General features: G+C 40.1%; 1 protein-coding gene across 3 annotated transcripts in view; it reads left to right on the top strand.

Moving 5' to 3' along the window:
* The window catches only part of LOC122460137 (interleukin-6 receptor subunit beta-like), a 60,531-nt gene that overhangs the window by 30,219 nt on the left and 14,139 nt on the right, over positions 1 to 16,173 (top strand). For 2 of the 3 annotated variants that reach the window (XM_043514207.1, XM_043514209.1), the window contains 8 exons: positions 1,767 to 1,908; positions 2,044 to 2,126; positions 5,848 to 6,058; positions 8,402 to 8,560; positions 9,619 to 9,741; positions 10,387 to 10,539; positions 13,039 to 13,182; positions 15,605 to 15,701. In XM_043514207.1, coding sequence (XP_043370142.1) covers positions 1,767 to 1,908; positions 2,044 to 2,126; positions 5,848 to 6,058; positions 8,402 to 8,560; positions 9,619 to 9,741; positions 10,387 to 10,539; positions 13,039 to 13,182; positions 15,605 to 15,701 — 1,112 coding nt within the window. The remainder of the gene's footprint in view (positions 1 to 1,766; positions 1,909 to 2,043; positions 2,127 to 5,847; positions 6,059 to 8,401; positions 8,561 to 9,618; positions 9,742 to 10,386; positions 10,540 to 13,038; positions 13,183 to 15,604; positions 15,702 to 16,173) is intronic. The other variant, XM_043514208.1, reaches the window with a different exon arrangement.

The raw sequence follows: 16,173 nt of genomic DNA, 5'->3' as shown, positions 1-16,173 counted from the left end.
CACTAGAGCAAGAGCTAGCCACCTAATTGCTTTTATTCATAATTATCACAAATATTTTCATGTCAATAAAAACTATAATGGAGAGTAGTAAGGAGACTTTAGGCCCAAATTTTCAAAAGTGCATCTCTGCCAACTATGTACATTGCCTATGTGATATCTGTAATTGTGCAAGCTACTATTAACTCCATACACAAATTAGCATTGAGGCACTAAGTATGTGCATACAGTTTTGAAAATTTTTGTGCCCACTGTGCATTTCTAATATTTCATTTTACCTCAATTTCTAGCTCTTTTGAGCTCCTAAATGAAGGTACAACTCAGTAAAGCTCCTAAGCTTGTGCTTAAATCCATCCCTGGTCACAAAAGTACTTAAGCTTATGCTTCACTTTCAGTACATGCTTCAGTCCTACTGAAGTCAATGGGACATAAGCACAAGCTTAACTTTAAACATGTGCTTAAGTGCCCTTCTTGAATCAGGATACTGTTCTGTAATGGGACTGAGTGTCTAATGGCTTTGTTAGGGCCCAATCCCTCAAAGTGCTTACGTATGTACGTCCCAGACTTATGCTCCACTGCAACCCACAGAATTCCCACCAAACCCCTTAGGGTCTACACTCACTCAAGTACCCTAGGTGCTCTCTGACTCTGAGCATATACAATGCTACCTCACTCAAGGTGTCTGAATGCCCATCTCCTGCCTATGCTCCAGACCGATCCGCAAACCGGGGGAAGATAGGTACTCCTCCTAAGTCATGCGCAGGGCCCAATCCAGTAGGCATGCTCAGAGGCTGCCTACTGGATCAGGTCCCATTCAATATCTGGCATCCTGTTGGAGCTGGGAAACTGGACCCTGGGACCACCACTGAACTATACAGTCATTCAGTGTCTCTCTCTCTCTCTCTCTGGCCCATTGTTCCACTGTGAATAAATACTTAAGTAGTCACTGGCCCAAAAAGAGAGAGAATGAATGTTTCTGTAATTTAGAGTCCAGTCCCCCTGTTCCAGTCACTAGTTAGTTATACACAGTAGAACACTTTCACCAGAAGAAAGTAGGAAGCACTATGTCAGAATATCCCATAGCTCAGTGGGTAGAGCACTTTTCTGAGAGGTGGGAGAACCTTGTTCAAATTCTCTCCCCCACTCAGGCTGAGGGGAAAATGGAACTCACATCCCAGGTGAGTGATCTAACCATTGGACACTACTGCCTCCAGCCATTTTGTGAGGAACAAGTCAGGCTCCTAAATCTGTCCCAGAACAAATGACTTAGACACCTAAGCCACCTGACTCCAGGAGAGGAGTTCCTGTTCATGGATTACTGGCAGAGATAGGTGTCTCCCTGCAGCCTCAGAGAGAGAGATGATGCTTAGGACACTGCCCTCTTGATGGCATCTCCCATTGGCTAGCTTAGGAGGTTCCCCGCCTTGTATGCTGGCTTTTGGCTTGCATTCTAAGGCACCTCTCTTCCCCATTTATTATACAGGGAGCCCAGGTGCCTAACTCAGGCTTTTGTGGATCACAGTATTGTTCCTGTGATTTTTTAAGTGCCTAAAAGTTAGGTGCAATGATGTTTAGCATTGCAATACCTACATCCCTTTGTGGCTCTGGGCTCTAGTGTCTCATGTGTATTGGTGAATACCCTTAACTTCCATTGAAATTGAAGAACTGGGCCCTTAGAAAGGAGAGCAATGATTACAAAGTATAAAATTATTAAAAGGGAACTTTAGTTTAATGATGCCAAATATTGTTTAAAATTTGTTTGTTGGCAGGTGTCCACAGCAAACGACGCTGTCAACGTGACTGTCTCCAATTTAAACAGTATGTCTTCATATGTTATTCAGCTCAGATGCATACCCAGTGAGGATCACCACTGCGTTTGTGTTTGGAGTAAAGAGATTTTAGTCCCTCATAGTAAGTGGCATTTCATTTGGTTGTTCTGGTGACTGATATAAATCAATTGTTGCATAAAGTTATATAGTATTTATAGATTGGAAAATATTAAAATCAAATTATGAGATTGGGTTTCCCCATCCTTCTCTTCTCTAGAGCTGATTGACAAGCCAAGAATTTCAGCTAATGAAACCATAGAAATCAATCCGGGAAAAATAAGTATTTTTCTTCAGTGGCAGGTAATGTATTTGTTGTTATTATTATGGATATAGCAAAAAAGGTAATCATTTTGGGCGAAAAAGGGGATTTTGTTCACTATATTGAAATGTCAGCAAATATTCTTATGCAAGCAAAACTATATTTGAGTATTGCAATGTTGTGCACCTTTGCATCAGCAATTCCTAGCACTATATATATAAATGTGTACAGACATGGTCTTAGAGAAGAGAGAGCAAAACCCCTTTGTAAACTTACAAAATGATTGATGCAGCAACGTCTGAACTCTGGACCTTGGCCTAAATGAAGCATCTTTCCATTCTACACTAAGTATTTGTAGGAGCTGGATTCTCAAGTCTCTCTCTCACAATCACCCTCACACTTCATCTTGAGAGATTCCCTTAGGCAGAGACACCTGAGGCCATAGAGCTAAAATACTCTCTTTGTCTCACATATTCATAAGGTGTCATCTTATTCTCAAATGGGACTAAAGCTTTTGAAAGAGCCCCACTCTAGAAATCTGAAAGCACCTTCCAAGTTTATTTATTCAAAAATCTAGATACAGCATAGGTTATGAGGCTCTTGCTGACAAAAAGAGTGCTCTATTCACCATGCAGAGTGCTGAATATTCACCATAAAAACATTAAAAGTTCAGAAGCTGAGATCTGGAAGTGTCCCTTCTTCCACAATGGACATCATGATCATCAATTGACTGACTACTGTACATCAGCCATTTTTGCTGAATTAATGATGTGAAGGTTTCCTGACAAAGTAAGCACATAAAAAATGCAAGGGCAGTAAATCCGACAACCTTGAGTTCACTGCCAGGGGGCTAGCAGGACATTTTGATGAGCAAGGAGCTATAATAGACTTCAAGGCTTGTGGTCTTCATGTAAAGATTATCTATCTAAAACCAGAGGGGAAAAGAGTGCTTCCAATTCTAGATCAAAGGGGGCTGCCATGAGTGAAGCCAAGAGTCCAAGTCAGAATCAACAAAGACACCCATATCTGTATGTGAAGGAATCTATCAAAAGGGACATTTTGCAACAATCTGCTTTAAAAAAAAATGAAACTTCTTAGGAAGTTACCTCTCTTACCAGCAGGTGATGAATCTAAACTAGAAATAAAATTATTCCTTTTACAGTTATGTCTTAAATTGTACATACTAATTCCAATATCAAGCTGAAGGAAGAAATCATCTTTAGACTGAGAGCTTGAGTTAGATCTTATGTAATTGTTTCATCTGATCCCATCTTCTATAAAATTGAAGGCCTTTTGTGCACTTTAGTCCAATTCAAATCAATAGGGATGCACTTAAGTGCATGCTTAAGTGCTTTCCTGACTTGGAGCCTAATCACTTTAAAGATGCACCATAGTATAAGAGTAGCTGGGATGTGCGTCCAAGTCTTTAATACTTATAAAATGTTAAAGAAAAAATGTAGACTCTCCTGCCACAGCTATTTACACAGTATTGGAGCAGAGACCAGTTTGTGACACAAGACTATAGTGTCTAGTACTAGTGTCTGGATGCTTAAGATGCATTTGCTTTGGTCAGTGCTCACCTTAGAATCCTAGAATATCAGGGTTGGAAGGGAGGTCATCTAGTCCAACCCCCTGCTCAAAGCAGGACCAATCTCCAACTAAATCATCCCAGCCTGGGCTTTGTCAAGCCTGACCTAAAAACCTCAAAGGAAGGATATTTGACCACCACCCTAGGTAACGCATTCCAGTGCTTCACCACCCTCCTAGTGAAAAAGTTTTTCCTAATATCCAACCTAAACCTCACCCACTGCAACTTGAGACCATTACAGCAGCTATCAAATCCCCCCTCATTCTTCTCTTCTGCAGACTAAACAATCCCAGTTCCCTCAACCTCTCCTCATAAGTCATGCTTCCAGCCCCCTAATCATTTTTGTTGCCCTCCACTGGACGCTTTCCAATTTTTCCACATCCTTTTTGTAGTGTGGGGCCCAAAACTGGACACAGTACTCCAGATGAGGCCTCACCAATTTCAAATAGAGGGGAACGATCACGTCCCTCGATCTGCTGGCAATGCCCCTACTTATACATCCCAAAATGCTGTTAGCCTTCTTGGCAACAAGGGCACACTGTTGACTCATATCCAGCTTCTCGTCCACTGTAACCCCTAGGTCCTTTTCTGCAGAACTGCTGCCTAGCCATTTGGTCCCTAGTCTGTTGCAGTGCATGGGATTCTTCCATCCTAAGTGCAAGACTCTGCACTTGTCCTTGTTGAACCTCATCAGATTTCTTTTGGCCCAATTCTTTAATTTGTCTGGGTCCCTCTGTCCTATCCTATCCCTACCGCTCCTCCCAGTTTAGGGTCATCTGCAAACTTGCTGAGGGTGCAATCCACACCATCCTCCAGATCATTAATTGTTTTTTTGAGGATTGCTCTGCTCTGTTATCATATTAAACAAACTTAATATCAGTAAGTTAAGGACACCATTCTGCTGTAGCAGTTTAATTACCAGTCCCCTCTTCCTCACAAGATAGTTCAAAATGCCCTGTAGAATCTAGGGGATTAAGTTTTCAAAGGCATACATAGCAGTTAAGTACCCAACGCTCACTGACTTTCAGGCTCCTAATAAATAGGGGCACATTCTGAGTGCAGCGTACAAAGTATTTAAGCTGCTTCATCCTCATTAGTGTTTACTGGATTTGCACAGGTAAGAACCCAGTTCTTCTTCTTCTTCATCATCATCATCACTACTCCCATAACCATATTGGTCATTGGGGCACCATCACTGATGAGCAACCAACCAATTGCCTCCACCCCTGATTGTGTGTCAGTGCTTGAGTCTCTTCAAAGTCCATTCCTGTTCACTCTTTTATGTTGTCAATCCATCTCTTCTTCTGTCTACCTCTTCTTCTCTTCCCCTCTACTGTCCCTTGGAGGATGATCTTGGATAGGCCAGATGATCTTGTTACATGGCCGTACCACTTCAGCTTGAGCTTCTTCATGGTCATCAGAAAGTCTTCATATGACCCAGCACATTGGGTGATGATATTGCAGACCTCTTCATTAGTGCCGTGGTCGAAGTACAAGATGCCCAGGATTTTATGGAAGTATCTCATCTCTACTACCTATATTTTCCGTTCAAGTTCTGCCATAAGGGTCCATGTCTCACACATATACAGAAAAATGGAGATGACCAGTGTGTGCAGCAGTTTCAGTTTGGATTCCAGGGAGATGTTCTTATTTCTCCAAATTGGCTTTAGCTTTCCCACTGCTGCTGCTGCTGTCTGCGCAGTTCTTGCCAGAATTTCTGCCTTTGATCCTTCATCAGTGATGATTGCCCCCAAATACTTGAACTGTTTCACTGGCTCCAGTTCTTGTGCACTGACAGTGATATGTGAGTTGATCCCGTCACATTTGTTTGTCATCAGCTTGGTTTTCTCTGCACTGATTTCCATGCCGTATTTTGTGGAACCCAGTTAAGCAAAGCATTTAAGCACAGGATTATGTGCTATATATTTAAATAATTTAAAGCAAATGCTTAAGTCCCAAGAACATGCTTAAGTGCTTTGTTAAATCATTTCTTAAATCCCCAATCACAGCACTAAATTTATCTCCTTTTGACAATCAATGTGCAAACACCGGGAAGATTTGTTTATACATAATTTCGTGTGTGTGTTTTGGCTTGCAATTTTTTGTAACTGTTCTAATTTTATTAAGAAAGGGATTGATATCTGATTGTTCAGTAATAATCTTTTTTCTATTAGATAGCACAAAGCAGGAATGTCATTGGATACTATGTTAATATTGAAAGAATATCCAACAGTTGCAATGATCGACTCGAACGCATCAACGTAACCGAGAGAAGAGTGCATCTGAATCTCTCCATGGCTTATTATCGGTTTAATATTTCTGCCTATAATGAAGCAGGAGAATCTCCACAGATCACTTATGTTGTCCCAGATTTCACCGCAACAGGTACTTTATCACTTATTCCAGATAGGTGAAGAAACTTCACACGTATTCTTTAGTTGGCAATGTTGCCTTGTGATAGCAACAGTTTGGGGATAAAAAGGATCTTATTGTTCCCCTTTATTCTTTTCTTTAAACCTGCACCAGATTAAGGACTCATGTGAAAACTGGCCAAAAAGAGCAGTTTTATGGAGCTCTGTCAGAACACATGTTATGTCACGTGGTACTATCTATTGTGAAGATTAAAGTTATTCATATCAAATTAATGGCTGTAGGAGGTATTCAAACTGAATTCTGTGTGAGCTAACCCAAACCAAGAAATCTGAAAAACAAACTGGAAACCTGAAAGAACAACTACATTTATTTCAGCTATGCCATTGGATTAACTAATTACTAGCAGACTAATTTTACTGTGCATTACAAATACTCTTTGTAGTATGAGGTGATTATAGCTGCATATGACCTGCCAGGTAAATATTTACAATTAAAGGTCACCATGATCTACTGCTATTCCATTCACTGTTTATCTTATGTTGTCTTCTGGCAAGTTGCATGAGGGCACAAATTTCCAACATGAAACTAATACGATGGTAAGAACAAAATTAAGAAAGGATGGGGAGGTCCTTCCAAAAATTAGAAGGCTTCTAAGAAATCCAGGAAATATAACTGCCATAGAACAATTTCCATGCTTTGCTAGACACTTGCTTGTATATCTCCATTCATAGTTAACATCTGTGTTCCCATGTACTGGCACCAGTTGCTCATTTCTCCCATGGGACATGTATTGTCGTAAGGTAGGATTTCCTATGGCCTGATACTGTGTGTGAGTAACAATCAGCATCTGGGTACCGCTGACACTCTCCAGCTGATGTCTGCAGTTAATGTTTCATACCATCTCCTATCCACCCACTGCCACTGAGGAATATAGTATCCACTCCTTCAATCTTTTTTGACTAATCCTACTGATAGTCAATGGTTTACTAAGTCTGCTCACTTAAGCGTCATGATTTTCCTTACACATTTATTTTCAACTCTAGTTGTAGTTTCATCCTTTGTTTTCCCTAATGTGCCTATGGTCTTGAACATCAATAAAAGCATTACTATGATGACATAGGCATTCAGTTTGTTTCCCATGACATTTTCTGATATCAAGTTCTCCTCAGCTAGTTTTGTCACTCTTTAATTCTTCCTTATAGCCACTCTCCTACTGTTTTTCAGATAGAGAACTCCATTTCATCTTCTATCAGCCACTTACTTATAAGTTGCCCATCTTCCTTCTTAGTGTCAGTAACTTAGTTTTGCCAATTTTGATTATTAATAGATGACACAATCTAGTGTTGGTTGGGAATTTTTAAATGAAATGTTTTTTTTCAGTCAGAAAACACAGATTTGTCAAAACCAAGACTTTTAGCAGAAATGTATCAATTCAAATGAAGCTTTTGTTGGGAAAGTTTCTCAGGACCTGGATGGAATTTCTAGGAAAAACCAGGGAAAGAGAGACAGAGACTCAGGTTCAAATCCCCGCTCTGTCTAATTTGGAGCAGGGGCTTGAACCTGGGGATCCCACATCCCAGATGAGAGTGTCCTAACCACCAGAACTTTGGGTATTCTGGGGTGGAGGAGCCCAAGTCTTTCCTGTTGGAGGGATTCCAATTTGTATAGATAATTAAATTTTAATTGGATGAGAGAGACTGACTCTAGCCTGGTGTTTAGAACACTCACTTGGAATGAGAGGGACTTGGGTTCCAGTCCCTGCTCCCTCTAGCTTGGTGCCCTAATTACCAAGCTAGAGTCAGTCTCTCTCTGGTTTTTCACAGAGTTTCAAAACCTCTCTGGTTCACTCAGACACAAAACTAAATGATGAAACCCCAGCCATTTTGTGAAATGGAATTCTCATTTTCTACCCAGCCCTACTATTGTCAGACTTTACATAAGGAAGAATACCACAAAAACATCTTATTTCCCTGAATCTGAAGCCCAGCATGACTATCTCCCGCAGTCAGAAATGTTTCACATAGCAGCACTACATATGACTTTCCTGGGGGGAGGATTCCAGTTGAGTAAGGTGAGGTGCTCCCCCTTCCAAAGGTTTGAATGTTCTCTTCCCCCTTTGTAGTAAAGGCCATGTCCAGAAATCAAATGTGGATCTTCACTAAGGCAATGCAAAGCACTAGACTAGCTTGAAATTTTTTTATAAACTACATTGTTACTAGTGATTAGAGTTCATTAAACCTTACTACCCACATAGTCGCTATGACTTGTCACAGGATGCTGACTTCATAGTGTAATTTTTAAAAAAATATTTGCTTTCCTATGTATTGATCTATAAAATATTTTGTTTTGCCCCAGTTTTGCCTGGACAAATCACTGCCATACCACAGGGAAACAACACTGTTGTCACCTGGACTCCAGAATATATTCCAAAGTGTTTTGTGGTTGATTGGGGCACTGGTAAAGAAGATATGCACACGAAAATAATAACTAAACCCATGGGAAATTTCACACTAGGTAATAATTCAACTTTTTTTTCATGGATTGTCCAATTATTTTATGGGAAACGTGCCTCTTTCTTTCACTTGCAGTTTTAAAAACCATGAGACAACCAAAGATCCTTCCTCACACCTCTACTCTTCTTTGTTCTGTGTATATTTGGGGTGGGGGGAGAGGGGGAGAGAATTGAAGTACATGGAAGTTTCAGTCCTCCCTGGGAAGCCTACTGGTCATGGTCAGTGAAGAAATGCAGCTATACAAACTCAGACTGTTTGTGCTATCCCCCTCCCCCAAATCCAGGATAGAGGCTTATATGCTGCAGCATAACAGCATGACAAGGGTGACAAAATTTTGCACTCCTAGGTAAACTCACTTACATGACAGACAGCTGTGTCACAGGCTGCCCAGTAGATGACATTTCATCCCTTTCCCCTGAACTTGTCCTTGTAAAGTCACAACAACAAAACAAAACTTGTTATGCAGCATATCTGAGTTATGTGCAAAGAGCTTCTGTTCAGGAACATTTTACAGGACTTGCATTCTGCATATTGATTGAGATCATACAAGTGACTGGCAAAGATCAATCAGGATTAATGTCAATGTACATTGGAGACATTTGATCTGAGGGTCACAATTGAAATGTTATCAATAATTCATCCACTGTTTTAATGGATCCTCTTATTACATGTGCAACCCCTGGTTGCATCCAGTTTAAGTTCCCAGATGGGAAAAAAAAATCCATGCTTGAGCCAAGAAGCCTTGAGCTATTTTACTTTCCTGCTTTCCACCCTGTAGCTCCATCTGTGCAACAGAGGCAGACTAGAAACCAATTTGGCATACTTTACAAACAACGTTGTATATTAATATTTGTCATTTTAATTATGAAAGAAATCCAATGTACAGGTTGTATGAGGATGGTCTAGGAAGCTACCTGGAGAACGTGTACATTTGGACTCTTAACATGAAGACCTGGAATTTGTTATACTATATTTGGGGAGTTATACAAAAAATCTGAAAGTTCCCTCCCCTTACTTACCTGTTCAGCAAATACTGATTCCAACTTGATTGTTTTTCAGACCATTTACAACCATATAAATTGTACAAAATAATGGTGCATGCATCTGACATATGTGAATGTGAAAGTTTCATGAGACATGAGAGGACATTTGGAGTGACCCACTTCTACTCAGTTCAAGGAGGTATTTCCTAGAAAATCTTCCTTTCCCCCCCCCCTTCCTCATTTGTTCCCTTTCACTTTTTCTCCTATTTCTCCATCATCAGTAATAAGGGAGCTCCACCACAACATCTTTGATGGGATGACCTAACATAACACTTATATCCACTCAGTCATGCCCCTAACTCCAAGCTGTGATGTGCTGGCTTTGTGTGTGAGTGAATATGAAGTTGCTTGCTACTGACGGGTCCAGAGATATGATGAAGTAACTATTACTATTCATGGCAGAGATGTTAAGGCAATGGAGCAAGGGTTTTGTCCCTTCTTGCAGTGTGTGATTGTGGCCAGATTCTGATACCCTTACCCACATTGACTAGCACCTTCTTAGGTGAGTAGCCATTTATGCCAATGTGACTATGGTGAGTAAGGGTATCCTTAGAAATTGTATCTGTAGCAGATGGATATGTCTCTACCTTCTTTGGTATTGTTTAAGCAGGACTCTTTCCCTTCTCTGCCATTAGTTATCTGTGTGTCAGTCTGCAGACTGGGGAGATGGTTTCTATTCAGCGGTCAATTTCTATGTATGGATTAGCATGCTGCACATTGGATTATAGGCAATAGTTATCTGTATGATTTGAGTTATTTATTTTTAAATGACCTGATGCTTAAGTTCCTAGGACAGGTCCAGCTACTGTGAAAATTTCAAATATCATGAAGCATTCTGCTATTGTGAAATGGACTGAAGTACCTGCAGAAGACTGTTTGGGCTTCCTCCAGGGATACAGAATCAACTACACAGACACAATGAAGAATCTCTCTCTGGGTAGGTCACTATGTCACATTATCATAAAAGACAAGAGCAACATTTCCCACATAATGACAGGTTTCAGAGTAGTAGCCATGTTAGTCTGTATTTGCAAAAAGAAAAGGAGTGCCACAGGTACTCCTTTTATATTTCCCACATAGAGCAGTAGCAATCAGACATAATCGTTGCCTACAAATTACAAGTGTTGAGCTACTTAATGCCTTTACATATAACTTTATCCACCTTTGATTTCAGAGGCAGTTGAGTCTGTCACTAGATCAACTGCCAATGAACATTTTAATATTCTAACTGCTTTAGACTATCCAGAGACTTCTAATGATTACATGGTATGCTCTCAGTTTATTATGAAATGTATCTTTAAAGATTAAGCATCAGCATCAACACAGGAGGCCAAAATTCAGATCAATTTAGGCCATGAAAGAAACACTCAACATATTTTCAATTCAGAACAGTGTTCAAAGGTTCACAGAATTACCCTCCAGTTCAATACAATTTGTTTTAATTTACAAGTGACCAAGTTACTGTTAAAGCTTCAGCCATTTTCATAACACTAAAACCCACCAGGCTACGATGCTTAAAATTCCTGCTGCTAAAAATATAGTAGCAATTTCTATTAAACACTGAAAGGAAGGATATGCCATCAGCATGTTTACCACTTATCTTAAGGTATTATGACAATTCACACTATTTCTGTGTTGCATTATGACTCAGCTCAGCTAGTTTCTGAAGATCTCTACTGGGGGTCAAAGATAAGCAGCAAATAAGAATCATGCATTATTAGACTAAAAATGAAATATAGTCTCAACAGTTTCCTGCTTGTATTGAAAGACAAATTAGATAAGTGATCAGTTAATACCAGCTCCAAAGAATATAGTTTTAAGTTGGTTCCTAAAGGCATGATATTAATTACAAAGAAAGATTCATTGATTAGTTAGAAGCTAATGAATGGTGGGCTAATTCCATTTACATGAGCTCATATCAGAGAAATTTACAACAGATTCTCTTTTGATTGATATCCTCGCTCTTGTCTGCAGGGGAAAGATTCCAAGCTGCAAGTTACAACACATTGAGGTTTAGATCTTTAACTTTCATAGCTAGTGCAGTCTGCATATCAAGAGAGATGACAAATATTTCCTGAAAACAATAGAAGAACAAAATAGAAGAGCAACTGGTTTCTAGAACTCAAAAATCAGCTGATGGACATAATGGATGATCAAAAAATAATCAAAACTTGGTGGATGAAATCCTGGCTTCGTTGAAGTCAATGGCAAGAGTCCCATTGACTCAAAGGCAGATTTCACCCCAGGTGCCTGCTTAGGAAGTTAAGTATTTTGAAAAAACAAATCCCAGGGTCGCTTGAACTTTGTGGGCAGAAAGAGTTGAAAAACTGCTGAAGTGTAGTGACAATTCAAGTCACTGCAATGTGAAATAGCCTGACAGATGATTACTGGGTTTTCCAGAAAGGAAGGATGATAAGCTCCATTTCACAGACTCTTTGCCTCACTCAGCTCTACGATCATACCTTTTGCTTTCAGGAAATAGACTATTTTCTTTAACATTAAAACTTCCATATCAAGAGTATCTAAATGCTTGGCAGCATTCTACAACATAAAAGGCACTGTTGTATAGCTAGTGAAGTTATTCTGGTGACAGCAAAATCATCCACTGCACCTTCAAAAAGGAAATAATTTTGAACTAAACCCAAGCAGTACAACTGTGGATCTGAACATACAGTCTTTTCTCACACAAATACCTACCTGAATTGTACATCACTGAAGTCAAGTAAGGTGAGTGTTGCCTGATGAATGAGAATTGCTCAAGTTAGTAAAAGTTGCGAGATTAGGCCCCATGGTATGTTCCTACTATCACCTGCTTTGACAGTTACCAGGCATCTACAAGCTCCTTTGAGTCATGCATTCTACATTAGGGGTCAAATTCAGGGCCTAGACACTTAATGCAGATGTACAAGCACACTGATTAGGCAATAACATTCAGATAAGTCCTTATTCCGACTGTCACAACAGTAGATACCCAGGAAACTCACTTTCAGTAAGTTTCACACCCATCTCCCACTCCCGGTCTACAGCATATACGAACCTACCATGGCTACCCTTTAAGGATAGCTCAAGTGGTAGAGGCTCATGCTTTTAGCTCTGGAGTTCTTGGGTTAAATACCCAGGCAATTACCTATACTGGAAGTTTATGGCACACCATCTTCAAATAGCCATACACTGAGATTGCTTGTTCCAGGATCCTAATTAATTTCAAGAAGAGTGGCTACATAATGGGTTCCAATCCCAGCATCCACTATAGAATGCTTCCTCCTTTGGCACCAGCCATAGAAGGTCTGCAGAGTATGGTTTCCTACAGGTTTGGGATGTGGGCATGAAGTTGGGCCTCTTCTCAGCTACAGCTTTATGGGCTTGTTCCTATGTACAGCTTGAATTTGGCTCTAGTGTTGTACATTTGCTGATCCCTCACCCTCTTGTGTTGCAGCTGTTGCTGTCAATTCTTCTACCACCTGCTACCTGTTAACAGGACTTAAAGAAAAAACTGCCTATAGAGTACAGATTTCAGGAGTCACCACTGCAGGAGAAGGAGCCCAAAGTCGTTCACAGTTTTTCACTACTCTGAAATATGGTACCGTGAAGTTTTTTGTGACTATGCTGTGCTGCATTGATTCATACCATAAAAATGGGTTGTGGTATTTTATTCCAGAACCTCAGCCCTGGGCACTATTAGCCATGAGTAGAACAACCTGTAAAACTGAGAGGCAGAGCTAGGAAAAGGGTGATATCCCCCTACAGCTTTTTGTCTCTCTTTGACTTGAAGGAGGGGTAAACGTGATAGACTCCCATGAACTCTCTTCAGCAGACAAGCAATGAGGGATAATATAATTTCATTCCGGTCAGTTTTTGTACGGCGCAAAAACAAACAAACAAACAAATAAACCCACACATCAAGGGCTTAAAGCAGACAGAAATGGGAAAGGAACTAAAATTCTCCTGCAAACATGAAATGGTTCATCATTAACTTAAACCAACTTTCATATGAGAACACTTGGATATAAATTGGCCATGAATAAATTTTAGGCTGGAAGTTTGAAGGTTTCTATAAACCCTCAGAAGAGTGAGGTTCAAGAACAGCCTCCCAACAGGAATAGTGAGAGGCAAACAACCTAACTAGTTTTAAGAATGATCTAGATAAATTTTAGTGGGATTTGATGGGGTTGCTTGGGAAGAGGGGGAGGCTGGGCTTGGTGGCCCAAAGAGTTCCTTTTGGGTTAGTTTTATGTTCCTAAATCTCATGCAGGACCTTAGCTGGTCACCTTTAGATGTCAGGAAGGAATTCCTTCCTTCCCACCCATCCCTGATATAGTCAGAGTTTTTTCCCTTCCCTTTTCTGATTCATCAGAGATGACCATACCCAGATGGGACTCTGGAAAAGGTGGGCTAGTGCACTGAGGCTGTGTAGAGAATTTTCTTGTACCATTCACTTGGCTGGTGGGTCTTTCTCACGTGCTCCGGATTACTGATTGCCAGATTTGGGGTCAGGAAGGAATTTCCCCCCAGGTCAGGATGGCAGGGAACTTGGGGTCGGGGGTTGTTTTGATTTGGGTTTTTTGCCTTACTGTGCAGCATGGGGCACAGGTTCCTTGCTAGAATCGTCTGGCTATATCTCACCAAATCTGGATATATATCTCACCAAATCAATTCCCTGCCATTTCAGGAGCCTCGGCCATTGGTTCACCTCAGTCCCTTTTACTCTCTACCTGTGGCACATAATAGTTTAGTCTCTTGAGGGCTGTATTACATTAGTTTAATCTAGGTTATTGGGTTCAATGTAGGGATAACTGGGTGGGTTTCCGTAGCTCGTAATGTGCCCGAGATCAGAGTTCATGATCTGCTGGTCCCTTCTGGCTTTAAAAACTGTGACATGCTGCCACTAAGGAATCAAGCTTGGTACAATCAGTGAGTAAAGCAAGGACACACTGTTTGTATCAGATTCTATTTGCACTAACTTTCAAATGAATGTGACCGGTTACTGACATGGCTGGTTAAAAAAAACAACAAATGTTGTTAAGAGAAAAATTATGAATTTCAGTGTTTTTATTTTGAAGTGTCCATTTTTTCAAAGTTTCACAGTTTACTCATTTAAAAATATGAAAAATTATCAAAACGGCTGATATATGGTTTACCAAAATCCATTTTTCTGGAACTGAAAAAATTTACAACTGTTTAAAAAAAAATAAAATTCAGCCAGCTTTATTGTAAGTATTATTTGTGTCCACACAAAACTTAGTTAATACTTAGTTCTAATCATGCATTGACCACATCAACAGCATATGATTATCTTCCAGTAGCCAGGTTAAAATGCTGTTGGTTTTGCTGAGTATACAGGACCCTCTACCTGCCATCTAGGTAACCAAGATGGCATGTACTTCCTTACAGCTTTGTGCTGGTGGTGGTCTTTGTGCATCTCCTGTGGGCACTCAGAAAGGGGTCTCTAGCAATACTTTCCCAGAAATTGTTGATGCAAATAATGGTAGGCAGCGTAGTAGGTGTAGTTACACAGCCACAGTTGACATGGTTGTGTTGTGAATAAAGCTGCCTTTTTGTTGTGACCAGGTCAAATTAGCAGGTCATCAGCTGATTACAAAATCAATAGTTATAGAGGACAAAAGAGGAGATCCTGGGACCAATATGGCCCCTGGTTTAATTTAGGGCTACTCTAAATTATGCTGGTTGAAGCAATCTCATAGTCTGGGGCTACAGATCTGGCCCATAGCTTAGATGGGGTCTTACAAGGCAAAGTACTCCCTACTCCACCCACTTTTTATACAGCTCCTTTCTGTGGTCAGCGTGTGGATTTAAAGATTTATCATTCAGTCATGTGTGGAACTTGAAATTAGTTTTCTATTGATTTGATTGTGGCTAAGATCACAGGGATCCCATGCTATAACTGTGATGTTTATGCTTTGTGCAAAGAGAATTCCATCTCTTTCCAGTCTCTCAAACCCTGGTCCCATAAGTGATTTTCATCTCTGTTTATCTCTCATCAGATAAAGGGGAATTTGAAGGTATTGTTGCTGCCCTTTGTCTTGGCATCACATCCACCATGTTTTTTCTGCCCATCATTTGTTCATTGATGCTTAGAAGGTAAGAGGGTAGTATCGATTTGATTTCACTGACCTTGCATTCTGTAGTGTTGAGTCATATCTTATTTTTGCACAACTAGTCTTTCTAATTTGAAATTACAAATGACAAGTCCTTATGAGACAGGATGCAAAAAAGCAAGTTATACTGATAATTTACACAATTCTTGTGGGTTTGGAACAGCTTTAACAAACCAAAAATGTGCAAGCTACAGATGACTAAAGATGCTTCTTTGCCACAAACTCAGAATGTTTTAGTCTTTGATACAGCTGCCAGTCCAGTTACCATCTCAGACATCAATGGGATAAGTATGTAATACTTCCTACTGTCCCAAAAATAGATAAAACTTCTTATGCAAGGAATAATTGTCCAATTGATAATTATGGCCCATTTTTCCTGATGAACTGGGATCACAGTCCTATTATAGTAGGACTGTGGATTGATTGTTCAGTGCCACATACAGATTGATATAATT

Source organism: Dermochelys coriacea, chromosome 5, assembly GCF_009764565.3.
Source record: "Dermochelys coriacea isolate rDerCor1 chromosome 5, rDerCor1.pri.v4, whole genome shotgun sequence".
Lineage (NCBI taxonomy): Eukaryota > Metazoa > Chordata > Testudines > Dermochelyidae > Dermochelys > Dermochelys coriacea.
The sequence above is the reverse complement of the archived record's forward strand: the minus strand, read 5'-3'. Positions and strand labels throughout refer to the sequence as shown.